This window comes from Boleophthalmus pectinirostris, unplaced genomic scaffold, assembly GCF_026225935.1.
Source record: "Boleophthalmus pectinirostris isolate CB_2022bp ecotype Guang Dong unplaced genomic scaffold, ASM2622593v1 HiC_scaffold_3, whole genome shotgun sequence".
Lineage (NCBI taxonomy): Eukaryota > Metazoa > Chordata > Actinopteri > Gobiiformes > Gobiidae > Boleophthalmus > Boleophthalmus pectinirostris.
Genome location: NW_026571299.1, coordinates 13,780,177 through 13,802,177, shown reverse-complemented (window position 1 = coordinate 13,802,177; position 22,001 = coordinate 13,780,177). Strand labels below are relative to the sequence as shown.

General features: G+C 44.1%; 3 protein-coding genes across 3 annotated transcripts; all 3 read left to right on the top strand.

The window, feature by feature from the left end:
* Positions 1–356: 356 nt before the first annotated feature.
* LOC110171091 (odorant receptor 131-2-like) lies at positions 357–1,660 on the top strand. The gene is made up of 2 exons (XM_020936774.2): positions 357–509; positions 869–1,660. The coding sequence occupies exons 1-2, from the start codon at positions 357–359 to the stop codon at positions 1,658–1,660; spliced, it is 945 nt and encodes a 314-aa protein (XP_020792433.2).
* An 803-nt stretch (positions 1,661–2,463) lies between these two features.
* Positions 2,464–7,654, top strand: LOC129410986 (odorant receptor 131-2-like). Its single transcript, XM_055160289.1, has 5 exons — positions 2,464–2,646; positions 2,785–2,967; positions 3,482–3,601; positions 5,804–5,968; positions 6,863–7,654. The coding sequence occupies exons 1-5, from the start codon at positions 2,464–2,466 to the stop codon at positions 7,652–7,654; spliced, it is 1,443 nt and encodes a 480-aa protein (XP_055016264.1).
* A 9,320-nt stretch (positions 7,655–16,974) lies between these two features.
* Positions 16,975–18,223, top strand: LOC129410985 (odorant receptor 131-2-like). The gene is made up of 2 exons (XM_055160288.1): positions 16,975–17,127; positions 17,435–18,223. Exons 1-2 carry the CDS (start codon positions 16,975–16,977, stop codon positions 18,221–18,223), a joined length of 942 nt encoding a protein of 313 aa, XP_055016263.1.
* Positions 18,224–22,001: the final 3,778 nt, after the last annotated feature.

The following is a 22,001-nucleotide window of genomic DNA, read 5'->3' as shown; positions in this document are numbered from 1 at the left end:
CAATGTGCTTGAGCTTGGATGGACACTAAAAACAAATGCATGATCCCCTCCAATACTTCTGCCTTAACAAAAACATAACATTGTCCCTGTAACAGATATTTTTATTTAAGCAAGTAGGGTAAGTAGATATATTTTGAGTCATGAGGCTTTTGTTGTTTCCAATGTGTTGGTTTACAAATTACATCATTCTTAGTAATCCCCCTATGAGAACTTGATATAAAGCTCAATGTACCTCTGATCTTCATTTGGGGAGGGTGAGAAACATTAGAGGTATGTCTACTGACAGCCAACAACACTCTTATTCAGTTTTGCTTATATCTTTACTTTCATACATTCTTTTTTGAAATAGCGCTTCCATGAATTCATCGTCTGGTCAAAATGGGTCATCTTATGTCCGCTATGCAGACTCATTCAGCACAGCTATAGCCAAAAATGTAACAATTGTACTGCTTGGAATATCTATTAATTACTTAAACGGGACCCTCATTTACACCTTCAGTAAACACCAGGTCAGTAATGCTGACATATTTATCCATCTATTATGTATTGCAAATGTAATAAATTAATTAATTCTCTTTTTTGCAGTTAAGGATTCACATATGTTATGCTGTAGGATATGTAATATTTATACAGCAGAGACAGTAATACAGAATCCATGTACAGTAACTATATATAAATAGATTTTTTTATCTGGATATTATTATTGATTTAGGTAGTTCTAAATATTAGAGTAATTTATAGGATGAGTTGTTTTTTTTTAAATTATTTTAAAGCACAATTTTCATGTATTTTTTAGTTGTTACTTTTTCTAATTTATGTGTTTGTATATTATTTTATTTAACTTTGAACTGTATTGTGCTTGTCTTAGGTCTTTTACCACAACCCTCGCTACATCCTCTTCATCCATCTGGTGGTGAATGACATGATCCAGCTCACCACTGCCATCACTCTCTTTGTGTGCTCTTATGTTTTCTACACCATCAACACATTTCTATGTTGCTTTATTCTTGCATTTGCTGTTTTCACAACACTCAACTCTCCTCTGAATTTAGCAGCAATGGCGGTGGAGTGCTATGTTGCCATATGCTTCCCCCTTCAGCACCTTCAGTTATGCAACATTAAAAAGATTTACATAGTGATCACATGTGTGTGGACTTTGAGCATATTGTCATTTTTACCAGACATATTTTACCTTGCAGCAACTGAGCCTGCTCTATTCTTCTCCACTGTTTTATGTGAGGCAACACATTTGTTTCAGAATCCCATAATGATAAAAAAGAGAGAAGTCATATTTGCAATGTATCTTGTTGGTGTTTGGCTTGTTCTGATTTACACTTATGTCCAGATATTTTTAGTTGCCAGATCAGCAAAAACAACAAACAGTGATGCCAAAAAGGCCAGGAATACTATTTTGTTACATAGTTTTCAGCTCCTTCTGTGCATGTCAACGTATGTTTATTCCCCTGTCCAAAAACTTGTTTTAATTATGATCCCAAGAATATATATCCACTTCATGTTTGTGTGGTACATATTACTGCAAATCCTCCCCAGGTTTCTGAGCCCCATGGTTTATGGGCTGCGAGATGTAATGTTTAGAGAACATCTGAAGAAGCATCTCTCCTGCAGTGCTACTAAAAAAGTGTCAGTCCATAGAAGATAAGCAACAATGTCTGTGGAGGATGGTGAGATTAGGCCTTCTCATTCTGAATCAGTTGTGGCTAGTGCATCTAACATGTTTAAGTCAGGTGAGATCTGGAACAAACTTTGTTTGCAACCTTTTCATTTTTATCTCACAAAAACTGTCAAATATTTTGATATAGCAATATATTAAATGAATGCTGACTAGTCTTCCAGTTTCCATCAAAGCATTTTTTTCCCTGACTTGTTCCAAATAAATGTTCAACAAAAGCAAACAAACAAAGCTGTTTTAATACATTATATTATAGTGTAAAAAAGTGATATAGTAACTCAATATGACAATTTTAAGTGTGCAAAATACATTAATCTGATAGGCCCTGGAATTGTAATAGGTTACTAAGTACAAAAAAGGTAGTCTGTATTATACACAATTGCAAAGTATTCTTTCCAAAACTAGGTATCATGGTGGCCAGCGGACATAAGCTGAGTCTGTACCAGTCAATACGATGCAACTGACAGTCAAAACAATCAGAAAGATTGCAATTGTTACTGCACTGTGCATGTCTACCTTGCAAAAAATCAAAGTGCTATGTTGTGTTGATTTACAAACTCTGCATGGAAAGCTGATTTTATAAAAATGAAAAACACTCAGCCCCTCCCTGAACTGCCACCTTAACACGGTGGAAGGGTTTGAGTAACATAATGATCCCGGGTGCTATGTTGTCGGGGGCTTCCCAAGGCCCAAGGCAAACAGGTCCTGGGGGGCGGGTCAGACCAAAAGCGGTTCAGAAGCCCCATATGATGAAGGACACACACAGGCCAGTGATGTCGCCCAGATTGGCGTTATGGGGGCCCCACCCTGGAACCAGGCCTGGGGTGTATGCTCACCAGCGAGCACCTGGTGGTCGGGCCTTTGCCCACAGGGCCCGATCGGGCAAGGCCCGAAAGAGCGACGTGGTGCCATTCCCCCGTGGACCCACCACCTGCAGGAGGATCCATAGGGGGTCGGTGCAGAGAGATCTGGGCGGCGGTTGATGGCAGGGGCCTCGACGACATGGAGACTAGCTCTGGGGACATGTAATGTCACCTCACTGGGAAGGAAGGAGCCTGCTCATTGCCCCACAGCTCAACCGCTGTGTGTTGGAGTTCACCTCAGTGAACGAGAGAGTCGCGACCCTGCGCCTTCGAGTCGGGGACAGGTGTCTCACTGTAGTGTCAGTCTACGGGCCCAACAGCAGTGCAGAGTACCCGGACTTCTTGGAGTCCCTGGGAGGGGCACTAGACAGTGCACTCACCGGGGACTCCATTGTTCTACTGGGGGACTTCAGTGCCCACGTGGGCAATGACAGTGACAACTGGAGAGGGGTGATTGGGTTGAACGGCCTCCCTGATCTGAACCTGAGCGGTGTTCTGTTACTGGACTTCTGTGCTAGTCACAGTTTGTCCATATCAAACACCGTGTTCAAGCACAAGGATGTTCATCAGTGCACGTGGTACCAGGACACCCAAGGCCGGAGGTTGGTGATCGACTTTGTCGTCTTGTCATCTGGCATCTGGGCACATGTCTTGGACACTCGAAAGAAGAGAGGGGCACACCTGTCAACTGATCACCACCTGGTTGTGAGTTGGGTCTGCTGGCAGAGGAGGAAGCCGGGAAGACCTGGCAGGCCTAAGGGTATAGTGAGGGTCTGTTGGGAACTTTCAGCTCGCATCTCTGGGAGGGCTTCTCCCAGATTCCAGGGGAGGCTGTGGACATGGAGTCCGAGTGGGCTTTGTTCTCGGCCTTTATTTTCAATATGGCTGCTCATAGCTGTGGGCGTAATATCTGTGGTGCCTCTCGCAGTTCCCAAACCGTGTTGTGGACACTGTCAGGGATGCCGTCAGGCTGAAGAAGGAGTCCTACCGGGCCATGTTGGCTCGTGGGACTTCTGAGGGTACTGGCGGGCAAAATGTGCTGCAACCCGTGCGATTGTAGAGGCAATCGGAGCTGGGAGGAGTTTGGGGAGGTCATGGAAGAGGACTGATCAGATGACCTCAAAGAGATTCTGGCAAACCGTCCGGCGCCTCAGGAGGGTGAAGCAGTTCTTCACCAACACTGTTTACAGTGCGAGGGGAGAGCTGTTGACCTCGACTGGGGATGTTGTTGGGCAGTGGAAGGAATACTTTGAGGATCTCCTCAATCCCACCATCACATCTTCCAAGGAGGAAACCAAACCTGGGGACCGGGAGGTGGACTCGTCCATCACCCTGGCTGAAGTCACTGAGGTGGTTGGAAAGCTCCTTGATGGCAACACTCCGGGGGTGGATGAGGTCCATCCTGAGTATCTTAAGTCTCTGGATGTTGTGGGGCTGTCTTGGCTGACAACATCACATCATGTCTCTGCAACATCACGTGGAAGTTGGGGACAGTACCTCTGGATTGGCAGACCGGGGTGATGGTCCCTTTCCTCTCCAGGGACTGGAGGGTGTGTTCCAACTAGAGGGGATTCACACTCCTCAGCATCCCCAGTAAGGTCTCTGCCAGGGTACTGGAGAGGAGAATCCTCGATAGTCGAACCTCGGATTCAGGTGGAGCAGTGTGTTTTTTGTCCTGGCCATGGAACAGTGTACCAGCTCTACACCCTCCATCGGGTGCTCGAGGGTTCATGGGAGTTTGTCCAACCCACATGTGCTTTGTGGACCTGGAGAAGGCACTCGACCGTGGCTCTCATGGTGTCCTGTGGGGGGTGCTCTGCTCTTCGCCGAAAGGTGAAGCTCTCGATTTACCAGTCAATCTACAATCCTACCCTCACCAACAGTCATGAGCTTTGGGTAATGTCCGAAAGGACAAGATCGTGGATACAAGCGGCCGAAATGAGTTTCCTCCACAAGGTGGCTGGGCGCTTCCTTAAAGATAGTGTGAGGAGCTCACTCACATGGGACGATCACGGAATAGAGCTGCTGCTCCTTCACGATGAGAGGAGCCAGCTGAGGTGGCTCGGGTATCTGTTCTGGATGCTTCCTTGGGAGGTGTTTTCGGCATTTCCCACTGGGAGGAGGCCTCAGAGAAGACCCAGGACATTCTAGAAGGACTATGTCTCTGGGCTAGCAAGGGGACACCTCGGGGTCCCCCCGGAGGAGCTGGAGGAAGTGTCTGGGGTGTAGGAAATCTGAGAGTCCCTGCTTGGATTGCTGCCCCCGCGACCTGGCCCTGGATAAGCAGAAGAAAATGGATGGATGGAAAAACACTTGCACAGGCTGGCACAGAAATATGGAAGATTATTTGCTTCATCAGATTTAAAATTTTAAATCCTATTGAATTTTCCCTTAGAATTTTTAATATTAATGTTTTCAAAAAGTAACAAAGTCACCCTTTAAATATTCAGCATGCATGTGTAGTAAGACCGGCTTGGAGGATCTGATTATAATACACGATAAAGTATATGAAAAGTGAACACTAGCATAGACATGACATGTCAACATTATCGGACTTGTACCAAATTCAGGGATTAAATTCTATGCATGACTATGAGCAAAACAATATATTACGGATATTGGGCATTTTTCCCGTTTGGCCAGTAGAGGCGCAATGACTCCCAAAAAAATATTTAAAGGTGCCTTATGTCATGTGTCTAATGGACCAGCTTTTGGTCTGGGCAGATGTCGGGAAGAGAGAATGGCATGCCGGGGCAGTCGCGAGTCCCTGGCGGTCGCATGGGAGGGGAGTGCGCGCCAGGGCGAGGGCCATCATTGCCACGAGCGGCTTTATTTTCTATTAATAGTCCAACATTGTTAACTCTTTGATTGAATTTAAGAGCTTAAACATACAGTATGTGGCAAACAGTCAAAGTGCAATAAGGGGTCAATAAGGGTTTCACACAGGGCAATGAGCTTGAGCTTGGATGGACACTAAAATCTGTCTGATCCCCTCCACTACTTCTGCCTGAACAATTTTTTTAATTTAAGCAAGTAGGGTAAGTAGATATATGAGGCTTTTGGTGTTTCCAGTGTGTTGGTTTCCAAATTACGTCATCCTTGATCTCTCTGTGAGAATTTATAAAGCTCAGTGTACCTCTGATCTTCATTTGGGGAGGGTGAGCCACATTCGAGGTGTGTCTATAGACAGTCAGCAACACTCTTATTCAGTTTTGCTTATATCTTTACATTCATGTACATTCTTTTTTAGAGTAGCGCTTCCATGAATTCATCGTCTGGTCAAAATGGGTCATCTTATGGCCGCTATCCAGACTCTTTCACCATGGCTATAGCCAAAAATTTAACAGTTGTTCTGCTTGGAGTATCTATTAATTACTTAAACGGGACGCTCATTTACACCTTCAGTAAACACCAGGTCAGTAATGTTGACATATTTATCCATCTATTATGTATTGCAAATGTAATCAATAAATTAATTCTCTATTTTGCACTTATGGATTCACATATGTTATGCTCTAGGATAGGTAATATTTTTTACAATAGAGACTGTAATATAGAATCTATGTAAAGTAATGATATATAAAAATTATATTTACATTACTTTTTGATGTGAATATTTATACTGATTTAGGCAGTTCCAACTACAAGAGCAATTTATAGTTTTGTTTTATAGGAGTTTTTTTTTTTTTTTTTTTTTTTTTTTTAAAGGTCAGTTTTCATGTATTTTTAGTTGTTATCTGATCTACTTTTTATATACACTACCGGTCAAAAGTTTTAGAACACCCTAATTTTTCCAGTTATTTATTGCAATTCAAGTCGTGCCAGTCTAATGAAGAGCTTGAAATGGTACAAAGGTAAATACTGAACAGCCAGATGTTAAAAAAAATAAATAAATAAAAGATAAGATAAAAGATAACAAAACACAAGTCCAAGCTCTGCCAAAAATACCTGAGGAAAAAAGAACAAGATGGTGAGATTGAAAAGATGGAGTGGCTAGTCTCCACACTTAAACCCCATCGAGCTGGTTTTGGGATAAACTGGACAGAAGAGTCAAAGCCAAGCAACCTACAAGTGTCACACATTTATGGGAACCTCTGCAAGAGACTTTGGAAAAACTTTCTGAAGAATATTTGATTTCTATTGTAAAAAGAACGAGCCAAGGGTGGGCACTTTCATGAATCAAAAGTCTAGAACACGTTTTGGTCAACAGTAAACAATAAAAAAACAGAAAAAGTTTGTCATTCTAAAACTTTTGACCAGTAGTGTATATTATTTTATTTAACTTTGAACTGTATTGTGCTTGTCTTAGGTCTTTTACCACAACCCTCGCTACATCCTCTTCATCCATCTGGTGGTGAATGACATGATCCAGCTCACCACTGCCATCACTCTCTTTGTGTGCTTTTATGTTTTCTACACCATCAACACATTTCTATGTTGCTTTATTCTTGCATTTGCTGTTTTCACAACACTCAACTCTCCTCTGAATTTAGCAGCGATGGCGGTGGAGTGCTATTTTGCCATATGTTTCCCCCTTCAGCACCCCCAGTTGTGCAGCATCAAAAAGATTTACATAGTGATCACATGTGTGTGGACCTTGAGCATATTGTCATTTTTACCAGACATATTTTTTCTTGCTGTAACTGAGCCTGCTCTATTCTTCTCCACTGTTTTATGTGAGGCAACACATTTGTTTCAGAATCCCATAATGATAAAAAAGAGAGAAGTCATATTTGCAGTGTATTTTGTTGGTGTTTGGCTTGTTCTGATTTATACTTACATTCAGATATTTTTAGTTGCCAGATCAGCAAAAACAACAAATAGTGATGCCAAAAAGGCCAGGAATACCATTTTGTTACATAGTTTTCAGCTCCTTCTGTGCATGTCAACATATGTGTATCCATCTGTCCAAAATATTGTTTTAATTATGTTCCCAAGAATATATATCCACTTTATGTTTGTGTGGTACATATTATTGCAAATCGTCCCTAGGTTTCTGAGCCCCATGGTTTATGGGCTGCGAGATGTAATGTTTAGAGAATATCTGAAGAAGCATCTCTCCTGCAGTGACACTAATCAACTGTCAACCCGTAGGAGATAAGCAGTAATGTCTGTGAAGGATGTTGAGATTAGGCCTTCTAAATCTGAATCAGTTGTGGCAAGTGCATCTAACACAGTTAAATCTGGTGAGGTCAGGAATATTTGTTTGCAACTGTTTCATTCTTATGTCAAAAAAATTAAGATCTTGATATAGCAATGTATTAAATGAATGCTGACTAGTCTTCAACTTTACTGAAGGAAAAACTATAAACAGGCCCAATTTCTATCAAACTTTTCTGTTGATGTCTCATGTCCTATGTTTTTAAGCTATTAGCTGTGTGTGAAAGAAGTATGAAAATAAAGGCAAGTTATTTTTAAGCATAATTTCCCTCTGTTCTGTTATAAATAAATGTTCAACAAAACATGAAACAAAGCAGTTTTAATACATCATGTTACCATGTAAAAAATGTGATATACTAACCCATAAAGTATTTTACATATTCAGAATACATTACTTGGATTGGCCCTGTATTGAAAAAACACAACCAGACAGACAAACAATAGTCAATACAAGGAATACATTGACACTGAAAAAAAACAAGCTACAGAGATTAAGTAGCCAAAATATGAAGATGTTACATGAAAGTTCATTGTTCAAGTTTATAACAGCTTGTGGGAAAAAGCATTGAGAAGTCTTGCATTTAATGGAGTGATCTTATTCCAGAGGGAAGGAACTCGAACATGTTTCTGCCAGGACGGCAGGGAGGTCGTGTATGATCTGAAGGACTTGGTTTAAAAGTTTACATTTGTATAGAGCGTCAAGGTCAGGCAGGTCACATTTTTTATGACTGAGTGGACCACCCTGTCTAAAGCTTTCCTCTCTCTGGCTGTAATGTTGCCAAACCACACAGTGTTAGAGCAATCCAGAAGGCTTTCGATTGTGCAGAGATAAAAGTTCAGCAGGATCTTAGAGGTCCTTGTCCATTATAATACAGTCTCTAAAACCTATGGTGTGTAGTTTACTCATCACCCCATCCAGCTTCACCAAAGGGTGGTTTTCATTGGAAGAGAAGACTATGATGTTGTCAGTAGGGCTGTACTGATCTGATACTGGTATCAGATAAAGGCACTGATGAGGAAAAATTAGCAGGAATGGATAATGGCTTCCAAATATTGGTCCAGTCAGTGTCCTAGCTGGATATCTAAATTGATGCACTAAGACTATTTACTGGTTGTAGTCGCCACAAAAGGTCTTAAACAAAGTTTTTGCTTACGTAAATCACAGCTCTATAATGCATTTGGAAGAGTTTTCTTAATTTATTTTATTTCAAGGAAATACATGCTGTTTCCAGTGCAGTGGCTGCTGGTGGTATAATTTTTTATTTGAATTTTGAACCCCCCCAGGGTTACCTCGGCCTATATATTATAAATATAGTATTATAATGAATGCAAGAAACAGACAGTCATTTTGGTCACTATTGGCTGAACTATATCTATCAGAGCACACCTAACTAGCCAAGTGCAACATAACACACTGCTCACAAACATCCCCAACAACGTTAGCAAAACTACAATAAGAGGCTACGGTCACAACATGAACACACGGCATCAGCAGCACTCCTACACCTCATTTGCGCAGTATTTAAAACTCTTAACTCTATAACACTATTTACCTTATTATTCACCTCCATTCTCAGATTCTTACCTTCTCCAGGGGACTGAAGCAGAGTGAATCCTCTATCTGATGTCCTGTTGGCTCTGTCTCCAAAAGTGCATTATTGTCCAATAAGAAGAGATCAAACCAAGTCCAAAACCTAATACAGCAGCCTCTGCTTGCAGCAGAGAGAGCTAATATCAGTTAACTGCAGTCATAGTATTGGTATCAGAACTGAAAAAATGGATTAGGGTATCCCTGGTTGTCATTACAAACAGCATTTGGTTCCATTTGAACAAGACAAAAGCAGTTCAAAAATGGCACCTGCTTGCGATATCTAAAGAGGGAAACTAACGAGTACCAGTAAGTGAATAAAGCATTTGCTCACTTTGTGGCAGAAGAAGCATACGCATCCTAAACACAGTAAAGTCTCAAACTTCTTCCAGTCTCAAACCACCATTATACTATGACTAAGGTCCACTACTTCTGCCTTAACAAAAATATAACATTGGGCCTCATCCATGAATCTTTTGTTTAAAAATGTTATAACTTCCACTTTAAGAAGATGCTGAGAGAACTCTGGGTGATGAGACCAGCACGGTGACCAGGCGCAGGGTTGTGACAATGGCTCAGATGGAGAGCACTGGGACTGGGACAGACTGAGGCTCAACTGCAGCCTGCATGAAGTTCATCCATCCATTTTCTTCCACTTACCCGGGGCCGGGTCATGGGGGCAGCAGTCTAAACAAGGACTCCCAGACTTCCTTCACCCCGGACTCTTCCTTAAGCTCCTTTGAGGGGACTTCGAGGCATTCCCAGGCCAGCCGAGGGACATAGTCCCTCCAGCGTGTCCTGGGTCTTCTTCGGGCCTCCTTCCAGTGGGACATGCCCAGAACACCTCCCAAGGATGGAACAGATGCCCGAGCTACCTCAGCTGGCTCCTCTTGATTTGAAGGAGCAGCAGCTCTACTCCGAGCTCCTCCTGTGTGACTGAGCTCTTCACCCTATCTGTAACGGAGCACCCAGCCACCCTGTGGAAGAAACTCATTGCAGTCGCTTGTATCAGTGATCTCGTCTTTTTGGTCATTACCCAAAACTCATGATCATAGGTGAGGGTAGGAACATAGATTGACCGGTAAATCGAGAGCTTTGCCTTTCGGCTCAAAAAATGGACTGAAGACCAGTTCATAAAAATGAAAAAGGAGAATTTATTTTACAATTGGTCGAATGAGAGCTGGAGCAGGGCAGGAGCAGGGCAGGGCAGGGCTTGGAGCAGGGCTTGGAGCAGGGCTGGAGACGGCAGGATCACTGGAGAGCAGAGAGCGCAGGTAAGTAAAATGTTCGAGGCAAAAAGGCAGAAGCAAAAAACTCAGAATGAGGAGCCAAGAGGTTCACCGTGTGTAGGTAGCAAACAATCTGGCAAAGTCTCACAGGTGAGCAGGTCTCAAGTAGTTGGCTCTTGATTGCTTGCAGGTGAGGCGAATCAGGTCCAGGAGACTCCGCCCACACACACACACACAAAGCCCTGTAGAAGTCCCGGAGGAGGGACTTGTCCAGGATGTTGCAGCGGGGAATCCAGGAGTGTTCCTTCGGACCGTATCCTTCCCAGTCGACCAGACATTGAAAACCCCTCCCACGGCGCCGAACATCCAGAATCCGTCTCACAGTGAAGGCCGGGTAACCATCAATGACTCGGGTGGGAGGAGAGGGATCGGCTGGAGGGCTGAGAGGACAGGATGACACTGGCTTGAGGAGAGACACGTGAAATGAAGGATGAATATTGAGGGAGGAAGGCAACTTGAGGCGCTCTACAGCAGGATTTATCATTCTTTCAATGACATATGGACCAATGAACTTAGGTGCCAGTTTTTTAGACTCTACTTTCAGAGGGAGGACTCTACTTTCAGAGGGACAGCCAAACCTTCTGTCCAGGCTGGTAAAGAGGAGATTCTTCTGATGTCTATCAGCAAATCTCTGATTGCGTGTTGCTGTGCGTTGTAGTGCAGCTCGAGCAGCCCTCCACACAAGTCTACAGCGACTGAAATGGGCCTGGACTGACGGGACAGCCACATCCTCCTCTTGCTCTGGGAAACGAGGAGGTTGAAAACCCAAGGAAGCCATGAATGGGGTCATACCTGTTGCGGAGGATACTAAGGAGTTGTGGGCGTATTCAATCCAAGGCAGATATGTGCTCCATGTGGCTGGGTTACGGATGGTGACACAGCGCAGGGCTGTTTCCAGGTCCTGATTAGCACGTTCTGTTTGACCATTGAATTGTGGGTGGTACCCAGACGAGAGACTGATGGAAGTTCCCAAAGCTTGACAAAACGCCCTCCATACTTGGGATGTAAATTGTGGGCCTCTGTCTGAAACAATGTCAACCGAGATGCCATGAAGTCTGTACACATGAAGTACCAGAAGGTTAGCGGTTTCAGTGGAAGTTGGCAACTTGGGAAGGGGTACAAAATGCACAGCCTTGGAGAAATGATCCACAATAGTGAGTATGACAGAGTTACCGTTGGAATTTGGTAGCCCAGTGACAAAGTCTACAGCAATGTGGGACCATGGTCTGCTGTGAATAGGTAAAGGGTTAAGAAGACCAAAGGGCGCTTGATGGCTAGACTTGCTTCGGGCACAGCTGGTACAGGCGGCAATAAAAGACTGCGTGTCCTTGATCGTAGTTGGCCACTAGAATTTCTGCTTAAGGAAAGCTAAGGTCCGGTGAAAGCCAGGGTGACACGTAAGTTTGGAACTATGCCCCCACTGGAGGACCTGAGGCCGAACTGACTCGGGCACAAATAGAGAGTTTGGTGGGCAGTTACCTGGGGCAGGTTGGGTTCGTTGAGCCTCACGGACCACTCGTTCGATCTCCCACTGAACAGATGCAACCAGGTGAGTGGATGGTGGAACCTCAGATAAGTTTTCTGAATCATGAATCACGCACGTAGAAGGCAGGATGGGAGCAGGCAGAGACTCAGGGACATCCGGGGAGAACTGACGAGACAAGGCATCAGGTTTTATATTCCGGGAACCAGGGTGGTAGGTAAGGATGAAGTTAAACCTTCCCAGAAACAGAGCCCATCTAGCCTGTCGAGAGTTGAGTCTCTTGGCTGAACAAAGGTATGACAGGTTTTTGTGGTCGGTCCAAACAATGAAGGGATGTTCTGCACCTTCCAGCCAGTGCCTCCACTCCTGCAAAGCCAAAACCACAGCCAAAAGCTCTCTATTTCCAATGTCATAGTTTACCTCTGCAGGAGAGAGATGGCGAGAGAAGAAGGCACAAGGATGAATCTTCTGATCTCTTGGAGAACGCTGGGACAGGACTGCTCCCACCCCTGAGTCAGAGGCATCAACCTCAACAATAAATTGCCTGGAGGGATCAGGGTGAGTAAGGACAGGAGCAGAGGTGAACAGAGACTTGAGAGTTGTGAAGGCTTCTTCTGCCTCACCAGACCACTTGAAAGGGGTGAGGGTAGAGGTAAGACGAGTCAGTGGGGCTGCCATTCTGCTGTAGTCCTTGATAAATCTCCTATAAAAGTTAACAAATCCAAAAAAACGCTGCAGCTGTTTCCTGGTTTCAGGTTTCGGCCACTCAGCCACAGCTTTCAGTTGATCTGCCCCTGTTGAATGACAAAACCCAGGAAGTTCACAGAGTTGGCATGAAAATCACATTTCTCAGCTTTCACAAAGAGCTTGTTCTCCAGGAGGCATTGCAGAACCAGCCTGACATGCTGGACATGTTCCTTGAGATTCCTAGAAAACACAAGAATGTCATCCAAACAGACAAAGACAAATTTGTTCAACATGTCCCGAAGAACATCATTAACAAGAGCTTGGAAAACTGCTGGTGTGTTAGTAAGGCCAAATGGCATCACCAAATATTCAAAGTGTCCTAGTGGAGTATTGAATGCAGTCTTCCACTCATCACCCTGACCAGGTGATAGGCATTTCTCAAGTCCAATTTTGTAAAAATGGTTGCTTGATGAAGGGGTTCGAAGGCTGAGTCAATGAGTGGAAGGGGGTACTTGTTTTTAACTGTTATGTCATTTAAACCTCTGTAATCAATACAGGGCCTCAGGGTCTTGTCCTTCTTCCCCACAAAGAAAAACCCTGCGCCAACAGGTGACGAAGAGGGACGAATCAGTCCAGCAGTTAAAGAGTCCTTAATATAAGTCTCCATAGACTCCCTCTCAGGGCCGGAAAGTTTATATAAGCGACTCGATGGTAAGGGGGCACCAGGGAGCAGATCAATCGCACAATCATAGGGACGGTGTGGAGGAAGGGAAAGTGCTTTCTGTTTGTTAAAGACTTCACCCAGATCATGATATTCCGGGGGCACAGCAGACAGATCTGGAGGACTGGGAGGAGAGGGAGAGGCCAGTTTGCTGGGGGTTATAGCTGATTGGAGACAGTTAAAGTGACAGAAAGTGCTCCAGCTGGCAATATTGTTTTTGGCCCAGTCAATGTGAGGATTGTGCAATTTTAACCAGGGAAGTCCCAAAACTATGGGGGCATGAGGGGATGAAATCACTAAAAACTTAAGGGCTTCTCTGTGGTTACCAGATAAAACCAGCATTAGATTAACAGTCTGATGCGTGATCCTGGCCAGTCTCTCTTCATTCAAGGCGTTAACATCCCTGGGAGGTTCTATGGGATCCACAGGAATGTTGGCGTGAGACACAAAATTTGAGTCTATGAAATTGTCATCTGCTCCAGAGTCAATTAATGTTAGGAGGGAAATGGACTCACGTGACCAGCACAGAGTGGCTTGGAGTTGCAGTCTTTGTGGGGTGGAAACCGGGAGAGAAGTGGTTTGGCTCACCAGAACCTCTCCAATTACTGATGAGCCCTCTTTGGGTCGCTGGGGGCAGGAGTTGATGTAATGACCAGCTTGACCGCAGTAAATGCACAGTCCGGACTGCTGGCGGCGCTGGCGTTCTGCTGGTGTTAAACGCGCCCGGCCCAGCTGCATTGGCTCCACTCCCTTAGAGGACTTGGGGGAAGTGGAAGGCACAGGGGAATTGTTAGTTGTAGCGTTAGAGTAGGGAGAAGTAAACTGAGGAAGTGTGAATGTATGAGCTGAGGACTGTTGTGCTTTCTCTTTTTGTCTCTCTCTCAGCCTGTTGTCAAGACAGGTGGCCAGGGAAATAAGCTCTTCAAGAGAATTGGTCTCATCGCGTGTGGCTAGTTCATCCTTAACTCTTTCACTTAACCCCCTCATGAAAACACTCTGTAATGCGGTGTCATCCCAACCACTCTTTGCAGCTAGAATTCGAAAATCTATGGCCTATTGAGCAAGGGATGATGAGCCTTGACTGAGTGAAAGTAGACGTCTTGCTGCTTCCTTTCCTTTAAGAAGGTGGTCAAAAATCTTCCTCATTTCAGCTGTGAAATTAACATAAAACAGACACAAGGTGGAGTCAGACTCCCAAACAGCTGTGGCCCATTGTGCAGCTCTACCAGTGAGTAGACTAAGTAAAAATGCAATACGGGACCGTGGTGCTGAATGCAGCAGATTGATTTATAGGTAGGTAGGTAGGTAGGTAGGTATAGAGCGGCGGGGTATGGCTGTAGAACACAGACTGTAAAGTTGTGAGGACAATCACCTCTGCTGTTTCCTATCTAGAGTAAACCACAATCTAAGACTTAAATTAAGTGTTCAAAGATCAGAGCTCTGCACTTCTAGTTTAGATACAAGTCAAACTGTGTTATTATTATTTGAGAAGTGTGGTGCAACACTTAGATACATGGATTTTAAAGCATAAAATATTGGTGATAAAGTCCACAGGAAATAGACTCACTGTCGCTACTCTGCAGCTTCACAAGCGCGCTGGATGTAAACAAACACACATGCTCCTCTCGCCTTTTTACTTTCAAAGGACGACTCAAGTGGGATTAATAGTGCGGTTTTGTGGACTGGATGTCATTATTTGCGGAGGACAATGGATAATGCCGGGTGAGTAATAATGTCTTCACATTAGCACAATGAATTGATTGGTTATTTATTTAGGCTATATGGTGTTCTCCACAAATAGCCTACAAGATGCTCTTTTTTAAAATGCAAATGTTTCGTTCTCTCAGTGAGGACATTTTCCCACTGTCTGATATCTTCTGTGGCCGAAGTATTCTCTGATCAAGTGCTTTGCATCGGCTCAAGCGTCTTATGATATATGCGAGCACAAAGTATAATAGGCTATCAGATTAATATTATTCATGTTGGATAAGTGGAATGTTTGAAAAATAGTTAAGTGCTGCTACTCCAATAATGAAAAACAAAAATGTCGAAGTAGTGGGACGCTTGGAAAATAATGTTTATGCCGCTGCTCCGACAATTAGACGCCAATGTCTAAATAGCGGCATGTCGGAATAGCAGCATGTACTGGTACAGTGTCAAATCGATGAGATCATGCTGATGTTGGAGGACAGCTAGTACGTATTCTTGTTTCAGCTTTGCCGGATCCTCCATCTCTTGTATGATATGGACAACTGCTCATCATGAAGTCTGGAGGAGTACTGACGGTTTCCTCCCCATTTTTACGTACAAACTTCCCTACACGCTGCCAATACGCCATTATACGGGAGCTATAAGTTATAAACATGTTCTGTAAGTTCTGTGGTCATCTGGAACGTGTCAAATACGTCTGCATACATCAATATGCCTTGGAGATAAGTTGTTTTTAAGTTACACATAGATTCAAAGCACATTACTCATAAGTTATGGGTACTCTAGACATTATCTCAATGTATTTGGACTTATGAGTAACTTACAATTAACGTGTGTGAACGTGTGTCGATCGCACAACTTATCTACAACTTATGGCCCATGTATGCAGGACATATAAGCATACACTGATGTACATCGAAAAATTTTAAGCATGCTGAAAATTTTTCAACGTATGCCAATGTGCTTCTAAAAACTTATACAAAACTGATGTGTGCCAGCGTATTTGTCAAATTTTTCATGCTTCGGCATACGCTGGCTAAATTGTCAAGGTGTGACAGGGCCATAAGTATCCTGGTTTTGTACATTCTGTGCAGTACTATAGAGGCAGAATAAGCGCACCTGATCGAGGCTCATGTGTTCACGTAGGGCTGTTCATCAAACAGCATCACAGGTGTTCACAATATGGATCAGGACTACACACTGCACAAGCAGATGGTTCAAAATTAGGTCTTTGCAATCCTTCTTAGAAAATGGCACCACATTGTATCTGCATGCAAGAGGGAAGCTAACTAGCACCAATAAGTGAATAATAAAGCAATTCTTCAATGCGTGGAAGAAAGGATGCATCTTATACTGCAGTCTCAAACTTCTTCCTGTCACAAACCACCATTATACTATGACTACAGTGGTCAATAAGGCTTTCACACAGGGCAATGTGCTTGAGCTTGGCTGGACACTAAAAACAAATGCCTGATCCCCTCCACTACTTCTGCCTTAACAAAACATAACATTGTCCCTATAATGGATATTTGTATTTAAGCAAGTAGGGTAAGTAGATATATTTTGGACCATGAGGCTTTTGTTGTTTCCAGTGCGTTGGTTTCCAAATTACATCATCCTTATTCTCTCTGTGAGAACTTGATATAAAGCTCAATGTACCTCTGATCTTCATTTGGGGAGGGTGAGCCACATTAAAGGTGTGTCTATAGACAGCCAACAACACTCTTATTCACTGTTGCGTATATCTTTACATTCATACATTCTTTTTTGGAATAGTGCTTCCATGAATTCATCGTCTGGTCAAAATGGGTCATCTTATGTCCGCTATGCAGACTCATTCAACATGGTTATAGCCAAAAATGTAACAGTTGTTCTGCTTGGAATATCTATTAATTACTTAAATGGGACCCTCATTTACACCTTCAGTAAACACCAGGTCAGTAATGCTGACATATTTAACCATCTATTATATATTGCAAATGTAATTGCAATAAATAAATAAATTCTCTATTTTGCAGTTATGAATTCACATATCTTATGCTCTAGGATAGGTAATATTTTTTTACAACAGAGACTGTAATATAGAATCCATGTAAAGTAATTATATATAACAATTATATTTAGATTTTTTTGTTTTTATCTGAATATTTATATTGATTTAGATAGTTCTAGTTTCAGTTATTTGATCTACTTCTTATGTATATTACTTTATTTAACTTTGAACTGTATTGTGCTTGTCTTAGGTCTTTTACCACAACCCTCGCTACATCCTCTTCATCCATCTGGTGGTGAATGACATGATCCAGCTCACCACTGCCATCACTCTCTTTGTGTGCTTTTATGTTTTCTACACCATCAACACATTTCTATGTTGCTTTATTATTGCATTTGCTGTTTTCACAACAGTCAACTCTCCTCTGAATTTAGCAGCGATGGCGGTGGAGTGCTATATTGCCGTATGTTTCCCCCTTCAGCACTCCCAACTGTGCAACATTAAAAAGATTTACATAGTGATTGCATGTATGTGGGCCTTGAGCATATTGTCAATTATACCAGAAATATTTCTTCTTGCAGCAACTGAGCCTGCTCTATTCTTCTCCACTGTTTTATGTGAGGCAACATATTTGTTTCAGAATCCCATAATGATAAAAAAGAGAGAAATCATGTTTACAATGTATTTTGTTGGTGTTTGGCTTGTTCTGATTTACACTTATGTCCAGATATTTTTAGTTGCCAGATCAGCAAAAACAACAAATACTGATGCCAAAAAGGCCAGGAATACCATTATGTTACATAGTTTTCAGCTCCTTCTGTGCATGTCAATGTATATGTTTTCTGCTGTCCAGAAACTTATTTTAACTTTGTTCCCAAGAATATATGTCCACTTCATGTTTGTGTGGTATCTATTATTACAAATTCTCCCCAGGTTTCTGAGCCCCATGGTGTATGGGCTGCGAGATGTAATGTTTAGAAAATATCTGAAAAAGCATCTCTCCTGCAGTGGTACTAATAAAGTGTCAACCTGTAGATGATAAGCAATACTGTCTATGGAGGATGGTCAGATTAGGCCTTCTCATTCTGAATCAGTTGTGGCTAGTGCATCTAACACATTTAAATAAGGTGAAGTTTGGAATAATATTTGTTTGCTGCTGTTTCATTCTTATGATAAAAAAAACAAAACAAAAAAAAAACTGTCAAAGATCTTGATATAGCAATATATTAAATTGTCATGTTTCCTTTCAAATTTTAAGAGACTGTCCGTGCATTTATCAGTCCACTGTTAAGGAAGTAAAATGGAAGTACTTTGCCAACATTACTGTATCTAACTATCACAAACCTCGTGTTCAGACAATTCAATTCAAACATTTCTTAATCCCCTCAGTTTCCCTGTTTTGAGACTTCTTTTGAAATGTGTGAAAGCTTCTTTTTTTATTGACCAAGTTACTGCTGCTAGGGCCAAGTTCACACTGTCCTTTGTTGATCCATCGGCCCTGCCCACCTGCTCTGCTGTCTTCCACCAGTTTGAGCCTGTCTCCCTCTCTCAACTACAGGAGGTGGCAGTTCACCCAATGCCCTCAGGTTTCCCACATGATGCCCACTTTTTGAAAGAGGGTTTTCCTACTGTGGCCTCTTTTATTTTGGATATTGTTAAAGATAGCCTCACCTCAGGGATTGTTCCCAAAAATTTAAAACATGCTGTGGTGCAGCCACTTCTCAAAAATGCAAGATTGGACCCAAATGATGTTAACAATTTCAAGCCTATCTTCAAACTGCCTTTCTTATCAAAAATTGTAGAGAAAATCGTTCACAGTCAGATAATGGCTTTCCTACATGATCACAATCTACTTGAGATGTTCTAATCAGGTTTTAAAGCAATGCATAGCACTGAATCTGCACTTTTACAAGTTTTTAATGATATTCTTTTAGCTACTGACGGTGGTAACTCAGTGATCCTTGTTTTGCGTGATCTCACGGCTGCATTTGATACCGTGGATCATGACATTTTGATAACATGATTGGAACAGTGGAATCCGACCAATAGTCGAACCACGATCAGGAGGAGCAGTGTGGTTTCGTCCTGGTCACGGAAAACGGGACCAGCTCTACACTCTCCATCGGGTGCTCGAGAGTTCATGGGAGTTTGCCCAACCAGTCCACATGTGCTTTGTGGATCTGGAGAAGGCATTCGACCATGTCCCTCGTGGTGTTCTGTGGGGGGTGCTCTGATTTTTTTTTAAGGATATAAATGCTGTTTTCAGTCTCTGCAATGCTGCCCTATAAAGGCAGAATGCCATAACATCACGTTTATGTCCTTTTGGGGGTATTGAGACCTTGTTTATCATGTGAATAAATATTGTGAAAAATATTTAGCTCAAAATTTACCTGTGACTCTTATTTGGCACTGTACTGTACTCTGCCTTTATATCATGAGCTAAAAATAAGGAGTCGTGCAAAGGCAAAAGGCAGTAACTGTTTATGTTTTGTCTGTGATTTAGTACATATATATTTATTTTAAAATCCAACCTCTGGCCTTCTTCTTTTTGTTGCATCCTTGGCACAGGGTCTTAAATATACCTTTATATTCAGTTACACTTAAATTATCTTTAATGTAGAAGTATGTTGTGTATTTATTCATACTGTACAACTATACTGCAAAGTAACTTGTCTCTCAAACTGTTTTCAAAGTGTTTCCACATGATCCTGATAAGCACTAAACGGGAAATTCAAAGGTCTTCTATATAATTTCAAACAAACACCATGATGACTAGACCTTGGTAAGGTGTCCTTATAAAGGATGTAAGTCTGGTGAAAATCAAGCCATTAATGATAATGTTACTGCTTTTTTCACGGCTTCTTATTTTTGGCACATGATACAACGGCAGAGTACAGGAACTGACAAATAAGGGTCAACTATGAGCTCAATATTTTTCTTATACAAATATTTCTTCATTATAGCCACTAGATGTCTAATTTTGGGAGTACGTATTATACCCTCCTTGAACCGTCACCTTATCGTGGTGGAGGGGTTTGAGTGCCCGAATGATCCCGGGAGCTATGTTGTCGGGGGCTTCATGCCCCTGGTAGGGTCACCCAAGGCAAACAGGTCCGGGGGGACGGGTCAGACGAAGAACGGTTCAGAAGCCCCTATGATGAGTGTACCAGCAAGGCCAGTTATGTCGCCCGGATTGGCGTCACCGGGGCCTCACCCTGGAGCCAGGCCTGGGGTGGGTGCTCACCAGCGAGCGCCTGGTCCGGCCTCGGGCTCAGCCCGAAGGAGCGACGTGGGGCCGTCCTCACGTGGGCCCACCACCCGCGGGAGGATCCATATGGGGCCGGTGCAGAGAGATCTGGACGGCAGTCGACGGCGGGGGCCTCGGCGACCAGATCTCCGGACATGGAGACTAGCTCTGGGGACATGGAATGTCACCTCGCTGGGGGGGAAGGAGCCTGAGCTTGTGCGGGAGGTTGAGCGTTACCGACTAGATATAGTCGGCCTCACCTCCACGCACAGTTTGGGCTCTGGAACCCAACTCCTTGAGAGGGGCTGGACTCTCCATTTCTCTGGCGTTGGCCGCGGGGGAGCGGCGGCGGGCTGGTGTGGGCCTGCTCATTGCCCCACAGCTCAGTCGCTGTGTGTTGGAGTTCACCCCGGTGAACGAGAGGGTCGCGTCCCTGCGCCTTCGGGTCGGGGACAGGTCTCTCACTGTGGTGTCGGCCTACGGGCCGAACAGCAGTGCAGAGTACCCGGCCTTCTTGGAGTCCCTGGGAGGGGTACTAGACAGTGCACCGACTGGGGACTCCGTTGTTCTCCTGGGGGACTTCAACGCCCACGTGGGCAACGACAGTGACACTTGGAGAGGGGTGATTGGGAGGAACGGCCTCCCTGATCTGAACCCGAGCGGTGTTTTGTTATTGGACTTCTGTGCTAGTCACAGTTTGTCCATAACGAACACCATGTTCGAGCACAAGGGTGCCCATAAGTGCACGTGGCACCAGGACACCCTAGGCCGGAGGTCGATGATCGACTTTGTAGTCGTGTCATCTGATCTCCGGCCGCGTGTCTTGGACACTCGGGTGAAGAGAGGGGCTGAGCTGTCAACTGATCACCACCTGGTTGTGAGTTGGGTTCGCTGGCGGAGGAGGAAGCCGGAAAGACCTGGCAGGCCCAAGCGTGTAGTGAGGGTCTGTTGGGAACGTCTGGCGGAGCCCTCTGTCAGAGGGACCTTTAACTCGCACCTCCGGGAGGACTTCTCCCGGATTCCGGGGGAGGCCGGAGATATGGAGTCCGAGTGGGCTTCATTCTCGGTCTCTATTGTCAATGCAGCTGCTCGGAGCTGTGGGCGTAAGGTCTGTGGTGCCTGTCGCGGCGGCAATCCCCGAACCCGGGGGTGGACACCGGAAGTAAGGGATGCTGTCAAGCTGAAGAAGGAGTCCTATCGGGCCTTGCTGGCTCGGGGGACTCCTGAGGCAGCTGACGGGTACCGGCGGGCCAAGCATACTGCAGCCCGTGTGGTCGCGGAGGCAAAAACTCGGAGCTGGGAGGAGTTCGGGGAGGCCATGGAGAAGGACTATCGGACGGCCTCAAAGAGATTCTGGCAAACCGTCCGGCGCCTCAGGAGGGGAAAACAGTTCTTCATCAACACTGTTTACAGTGCGGGGGGAGAGCTGCTGACCTCGACTGGGGACGTTGTCCGGCGGTGGAAGGAATACTTTGAGGATCTCCTCAATCCCACCGTCACGTCCTCCGAGGAGGAGGCCGAGGCTGGGGACTCGGAGGCGGACTCATCCATCACCCTGGCCGAAGTCACT